The sequence below is a fragment of the Glandiceps talaboti genome, chromosome 20, assembly GCF_964340395.1.
Source record: "Glandiceps talaboti chromosome 20, keGlaTala1.1, whole genome shotgun sequence".
Lineage (NCBI taxonomy): Eukaryota > Metazoa > Hemichordata > Enteropneusta > Spengelidae > Glandiceps > Glandiceps talaboti.
In genome coordinates, this window is record NC_135568.1 from 1,819,177 (window position 1) to 1,826,177 (window position 7,001).

General features: G+C 36.2%; 1 protein-coding gene across 1 annotated transcript; it reads right to left on the bottom strand.

The window, feature by feature from the left end:
* Positions 1 to 1,574: 1,574 nt before the first annotated feature.
* On the bottom strand, positions 1,575 to 5,800 carry LOC144450952 (uncharacterized). Its single transcript, XM_078141711.1, has 3 exons — positions 5,756 to 5,800; positions 2,396 to 2,624; positions 1,575 to 1,957 (listed from the first exon to the last, which is right to left on the bottom strand). The coding sequence occupies exons 1-3, from the start codon at positions 5,798 to 5,800 to the stop codon at positions 1,575 to 1,577; spliced, it is 657 nt and encodes a 218-aa protein (XP_077997837.1).
* Positions 5,801 to 7,001: the final 1,201 nt, after the last annotated feature.

Consider the following 7,001-nt stretch of genomic DNA (forward strand, 5'->3'; position numbering starts at 1 on the left):
TTCAATTTTTACAGCCCTAAAGTAGAAATAGTTCTCATTTGATACATTAGTTTGAAAGACGTTTAGGTTTTTGATGCAAATTAAACATCCGGGATTTTCTCCTCTGTATGATGTTGTTTATTTATATTCCTACAAATATTTGTAAAAGATGGCGAGAAAGCAAAAAAAGGTGCATGATAAATCACCATACACGTTTGAATATAATAGATGCGTATAGTAGTCAGTTTTGAATGGTGCGCCCTCCCCCGGCACACGCAGTAAAGCCATGCGAATGATGCAAAGACACTGTTACCTTGACGAGAAAAGGTAGATGTTCAGATTGGCGCGCGCATTTTAAAAATATTATAATTTCACATTCCTTTTAACGTGTTGACTTGGTCGTGTCGCAATGGCGTTTACTGAGCGCTATAATATGACTTAACAACTAATAGATATTACCACAAAGAATAATATGGTTGGTTCGTTTGTTGTTTTATTTATTTAGTTAGTTAGTTAGTTAGTTAGTTAGTTAGTTAGTTAGTTAGTTAGTTAGTTAGTTAGTTAGTTAGTTAGTTAGTCAGTCAGTCAGTCAGTCAGTCAGTTAGGTAGTCAGCTATTTCAGTTAGTTTGTTTGTTTGTTGTTTGTTTGTTTGTTGATCAGTTACACATTGTGTTCATGTATTTATTTGAAATTATATATACCTATTAAATTATATATGTAGTGACAAACTGTTATATATTCTTGATTAGTTACTCATATCTCAATCATCATTAACAAAAAACGTTAAAATATTTTGTTTTAAGTGTAATATATACATGTATACTGATATGTGCTAGTAAGAATACTGACTTTGTATATAGGATGGATGTATACTGATATGTGCTAGTAAGAATACTGACTTTGTATATAGGATGGATGTATACTGATATGTGCCAGTAAGAATACTGACTTTGTATATAGGATGGATGTACACTGATATGTGCCAGTAAGAATACTGACTTTGTATATAGGATGGATGTATACTGATATGTGCTAGTACGAATACTGACTTTGTATATAGGATGGATGTATACTGATATGTGCTAATAAGAATACTGACTTTGTATATAGGATGGATGTATACTGATATGTGCTAGTAAGAATACTGACTTTGTATATAGGATGGATGTATACTGATATGTGCTAGTAAGAATACTGACTTTGTATATAGGATGGATGTATACTGATATGTGCCAGTAAGAATACTGACTTTGTATATAGGATGGATGTACACTGATATGTGCCAGTAAGAATACTGACTTTGTATATAGGATGGATGTATACTGATATGTGCTAGTAAGAATACTGACTTTGTATATAGGATGGATGTATACTGATATGTGCTAGTAAGAATACTGACTTTGTATATAGGATGGGTGTATTATAGGGCAACGAGAGTGATGAAAGACCTGTGAGTTATTGAGTATCCAAAGAGACGTCCTACTAAAATAAATGATAAAATTTATCCTCCTGATTATATTGTCAGGCTTTCTCATAAAAAGTTCATTTTCATTTCGATTCATTCAACATTCTGTGAATTGCCTTTGAGTTATTTTTAGGGTTCAGATGTGAGTGCCTCAGCCGTTTTCTTGATGTCTTCAACAATGTCTTCGATCGTTTTCTTGAAGGCCTCGCCGATCGGTGGCACTTTCTTGAACTCGGTAACGTTATGGACGGCATTTTTAAGAGCTTTTGGTATTTTTAACGGACTAAGACCTGCATTTTTAACCATGCCTTCGATTTCCTGGGCCTTTTCGATCAGTCCTTGGGCTGATTCAACCGCTGTTTTCATGAGTTCGATGATTTCTGACACAAGGTCGCTGATAGCGGTGAACGCTTCGACAGCCTTTTCAGCCAAGTCTGCGACATCTTCTCCCTCACCGTCTCCAGTTGTTAGTACGAATTTCGGTCCCTCCTGTACCTCTAGCTTAAGTTGAGCTGTTGATTAAGAACAATAATACGATAAGATAATTGATAAGATAGACCATAGACACTGTCTATGGATAGACTAACTTTATTCGACAGAATCTGATGGGGTAGGATACGTTTGTTAAATTACTATGGAAGTACTTTGAATTAATCACAGTTTTTAGAGTTTAAAAGTACATACATACATACATACATACATACATACATACATACATACATACATACATACATACATACATACATACATACATACATACATACATACATACATACATACATACATACATACATACATACATACATACATACATACATACATACATACATACATACATACATACATACATACATACATACATACATACATACATACATACATACATACATACATACATACATACATACATACATACATACATACAAACATACATTTTGCCTTTTACTTACGAAATTTCTTTTTCAAATCTAGCATAACGTCTTTTATCGAATCATCTTTGGTATGCCCTGTAAGTGCTTTAAACTTTTCCACCGCTTCATCGAATGCTCCCTTCACGTCGACAGCTTTGTTGAATGGTGCTGACGCATCGTCAAACATCGTATCAAGGTCCTCAATACCAGTTTGCTTTATGTCAAGTTGTTCAACATCTCCCTTTTTCTTGTCCTTCTTTTCAGGTTTCTGCCAGAAAAAAAGTGAATATTTAGTCAGGCAGAGCGCCCTCACACATATATTTTACAGATTCTCTTGTCGATAATTGTACGTGTACTTGTCTTCTCTGCCCGATTTGCATATTTTGGGACGATTGGTCAAAGTGACAACGTTTTGTTTTAGTACGCATCATAACTCAGTTGTCTGAAACTCAATGGTTCATGATACTTTTATTTCAGATTTTTTTGGTAGCTTAAAATGGAACGAGCAGATCAAATATATACTGTAACAGTTTTATTTGGAAAAATCTGTACATAAAACCTCACTTTTAAACCACATGCCTTCTGACGCTGTTAGTAGGGTTGATGGATGACATAGTAGCTTCCTCGACATTTTAGTATACGTGTGTCACCACAGTGTATACTAAATTCCGTCATCACTACAATGTATACTAAATTACGTCATCACCACAGTGTGTACTAAATTACGTCATCACCACAGTGTATACTAAATTGCTACATTTTATCGCCTGGTCACAAAATCTTCCTAGCATTGCTACATTTTGTCGTCTGGTGGAGGCCACTACATTTTATTGTCTGGTGCAACAACGTTAACAGTGTTACCAGCATTGCTACATTTCATGTCTCGTGCAAGAAAAGTCTTACTAGCATTGCTACATTTTTTGGTCTGGCACAACAAAAATCTTACATTGTTACATTTTCTTTGTAGCCAAATCATATACATTGTAACAGTGTATACTTTTTCAGGCATCGTGCCAATGATTAACAATGTTAATAAGACAGACGGTAAGCTTTTACAATGTTGGTAGGATTTTGTAACACCAGATGATATAATGTTGATAAAATGTTAGAGACACCAGATGATGTAATGTTGATAAAAAAATTTGTTTAGTCAGACGGCGTTTTGTTTCTACTCAAGTAGTCTTCACTGTATCATTGACGTCAGCATAAATAGCAAACGGTTATTTGACCTCATTTGATTAGAATCATATGCAATAATTTGTGAACATTTGGTGTTCATTTTCCAACTAGATTTACACTAAATCACCACCATCACTCAGTAAATATTTCGTCAGAGATTTGTTGTCAGTAATAAACTCAAATCAAAAAGTCCGTAGGCAAATATTGCAGGCGCATAGTACTAAAACTGTGTCCCATTGTTTTTCAAATGTGTATCTGCTCTGTTTAATCTGACAAAGGGTACATAGAAAGACATTGATGTTGATATAGTCGAGTGTAAGGGTGTGATAACTATTGCAGAGAGAGACACTACACTGGAGTATAATCAGGGTCTGTGCCCTCGGCCAGAGTACATTGTTTGCGTCGGTTTATTTCTATTTACTCTTGCTCCTTTTTGTCATTTTGATTAACGGTACAAACGCTCGCCTGGATAAAGCCATGATGTAAGAGCACCAGTGGGCGAGAGATTGTCAGTATTTGTGGATTTCATGTAATTTGGCAGAGTATGTATACCGAAGATTTCGGGCCGATTGCAGTATTTTTTCGTCTGGTATGCTTTAATATCATTCAAGCGAATATTATAAATATAAAACATTATATAATCACAATTAGTGTCCCAGATAAACAAGTTACTATGGATATCAGTAAATCAAGAATTATCCAACTTACGCTCTAAATACATGATCTCTCTCTCACAAACATTATGCACACGAAATTATTATGATCTCTCTCTCTCTCTCTCTCACTGAGTTTGTCTGTCTGTCTGTCTGTCTGTATGTCTGTCTGTCTGTCTGTCTGTCTGTCTGTTTGTCTCTCTCTCTCTCTCTCTCTCTCTCTCTCTCTCTCTCTCTCTCTCTCTCTCTCTCTCTCTCTCTCTCTCTCTCTCTCTCTCTCTCTCTCTCTCTCTCTCTCTCTCTCTCTCTCTCTCTCTCTCTCTCTCTCTCTCTACTCCCCTCCCCTCCCCTCTCCCAAGCTAATAGTCAAAAACAGAGGTTAGACCTTTGTAATAAAAATTACCTACAGTGTGGAATAAATAATCGTATTCGGGATCAGGGACAGTTAACATCTAAATTACATCAGGTGGTCCTTGTAGTGTTTAAATGTATATGACGTAAACGTATTAACAATTCAAACCTCAACAGACTATTAGGAGTACGTAAATAGGAACAAACATAAAAATCGTGTTGGTTGCTATAGATACACATCATGTCTTAAAAAAGATCACATCACATCACTAGCGTATGAAAAATAATTACATTTGTGTGAATATGAATATCGGTTTGATATTGAATTGCCTCATATGACTTCATAATCCGCTTGGTACCAACATTCCAAACTACTATCAGAAAAGTAATCAATCTATGGTTGAGAAATTGGATCTCCATTGATACGATAGGTATGTTACTTGCAAGGTCAGTAGGTGAGGATTGTTTATATGTGTTTGTTTGCAACTCCATGGCAACTATTTCGATGGCAACGGACACAAACAAAAATGCTTCTGTTTGTTGACAACCGTCCTTTCAAAACTTCTAGTATTAAAGTTGATTTCATTCTTTCTTTCTTTTCATTCCTTTCTGAGTTTGTTATTCCATTGTCATTTATTTTTTGCACGAAAGCATAGCTATTAAAATGTTATTTCATTTCATTTTACTCAAAATCTTAAAATGAAATTCTCCAATAATTGGCAAGTAGTCACCAAGTCATTGGAAACCGTGTTTTCTAAGGCCGGCAACCCATCATTTTGAACGAAAACGCGGTCGAGCCTATTAGAAATATGATTTCGCCACTATGACTGAGAAACCAAGCAAAACTTACGATGTTCTAAATTTTAAATGCATATCACGTTAAGCATCACTTGTAACTTGACCAGCGGCAAAAAAAAACTCGGCCGTCATGCTATGGCATCATTTTGCCATTTTGTACGTGCATCACATCACGCTTTCTGTTCCGATTACACATTTTCCGCATTGGCCACCTCTATTCTCCGAGGTAAATGAGGGCGAATTCGTACATTGAGCTGATATCCGAAAACAGATTTTGTCAAATTTGATTTGGGTAAAGGTACAGTCAGAGATCGTCTGAGTCTGTGGTGAGCAGCCATGATATGTCTAAGAATATTACATTATGTGCATTAAAGTGATATACAGGTGAAAGTATAAAATCTAGTTTCTTCCTACTCACATTGTTTGAATCGGTCTGTGTTGACGATGACGATCCACACCCCATCTTCGTTGCAAAATTCTACGGTGTCGTTTATATGGATGGATGGACGGAGTAAGGTGCCAAAAAGACGAGTGTCACTTCTAGAGCCTGGATGTAGTGTTGCCGGTACGAGTGACTGACCAAATTATAGTGGTCGAAGCGTCAGGTTGTTATCACGTGGGTGTATACATAGATTTTGTATATGTATAAACTGAACAGGGTGAGTCAATAGACCCCCTAGGTGGGTACACATTCAACTTACTTGAATAGTATTCACGCACCGCAATGTACACGCGGGATTGCTTTCTTAACTATTTTCCTGCAGTTATAAGTATCAGAAATGATTAACTGGTTGGTTGGCATTGGCAACGGGTAGCAGATTGTTGAAATAAATTTCACATCATGGATAAGGAGTTTGAAATCTGATAGTGTCATAAAACAATACACAAATCATTTGATATGTTAGTACAGGGTGACCCCAATAGCCTTCTTTAGACCACTACACAAAATCCCATCATTTGATGTATAGCCAGAGATTGGTAGCTACTGGATACTGCAACTATATCTCGACTCCTGTCTCGGGGACAAAACGGTACACAACATGAACATGTTTCAATTGAATGCCTAAAAAACCTCAGCTGCCGTGACTACGAGCTTGTGAGATAAGTTGTTTCTTTGACAACTGAATTGTGTTAATATTCCAGCCAAAGTCAGTCTAATCCTCCATACTCAGTACATACAGCTCCAAATTACATTGTACATGTACATGACATTTTCTACTGAAAAAAATATTTTTGGCACTATGCTCGGTCAAAATTCGACATTGCAAACTCGTAAGACTGGTTACAACATGATGCTGAACTTCAAATATGCACTATTAACGAGAAGATTATTCAGTAATAATGACGACATAGTGACAATTTATTAACTTTTCTGTGAAGTTTGGCTTTGTCTTAAATCGTGTAGTTTCAACTCCCATGGCTTAAAAGTCTATCTAATGCACAAGTAGATTTTTGAACTTTAGGGGGTTGGCGATTTTTCAATGGCGGGTGCCACATTACAATCACGTGTCTTCTGTTACAACAATGTTCGACCAACTGTACTTCTTAGCCTGTCTCAAGATGTGCAAAAGCTACCTACTAGCATAGCAGCAAGTTTTTCTATTGATTACAGTGTAATCTTTCATTCCATGATGTTTAATTGTAAACAAATTGTTGATAAGCCG

Bases quoted from the DNA above. Each gene is read 5' to 3' on its own strand.
- LOC144450952 (XM_078141711.1), bottom strand. From the start codon at position 5,800: ATGGGGTGTGGATCGTCATCGTCAACACAGACCGATTCAAACAAT. The intron at 2,625-5,755 runs GTGAGTAGGAAG...TTTTTCTGGCAG, and splicing joins CACAGACCGATTCAAACAAT to AAACCTGAAAAGAAGGACAA. The intron at 1,958-2,395 runs GTAAGTAAAAGG...CTTAATCAACAG, and splicing joins AGATTTGAAAAAGAAATTTC to CTCAACTTAAGCTAGAGGTA.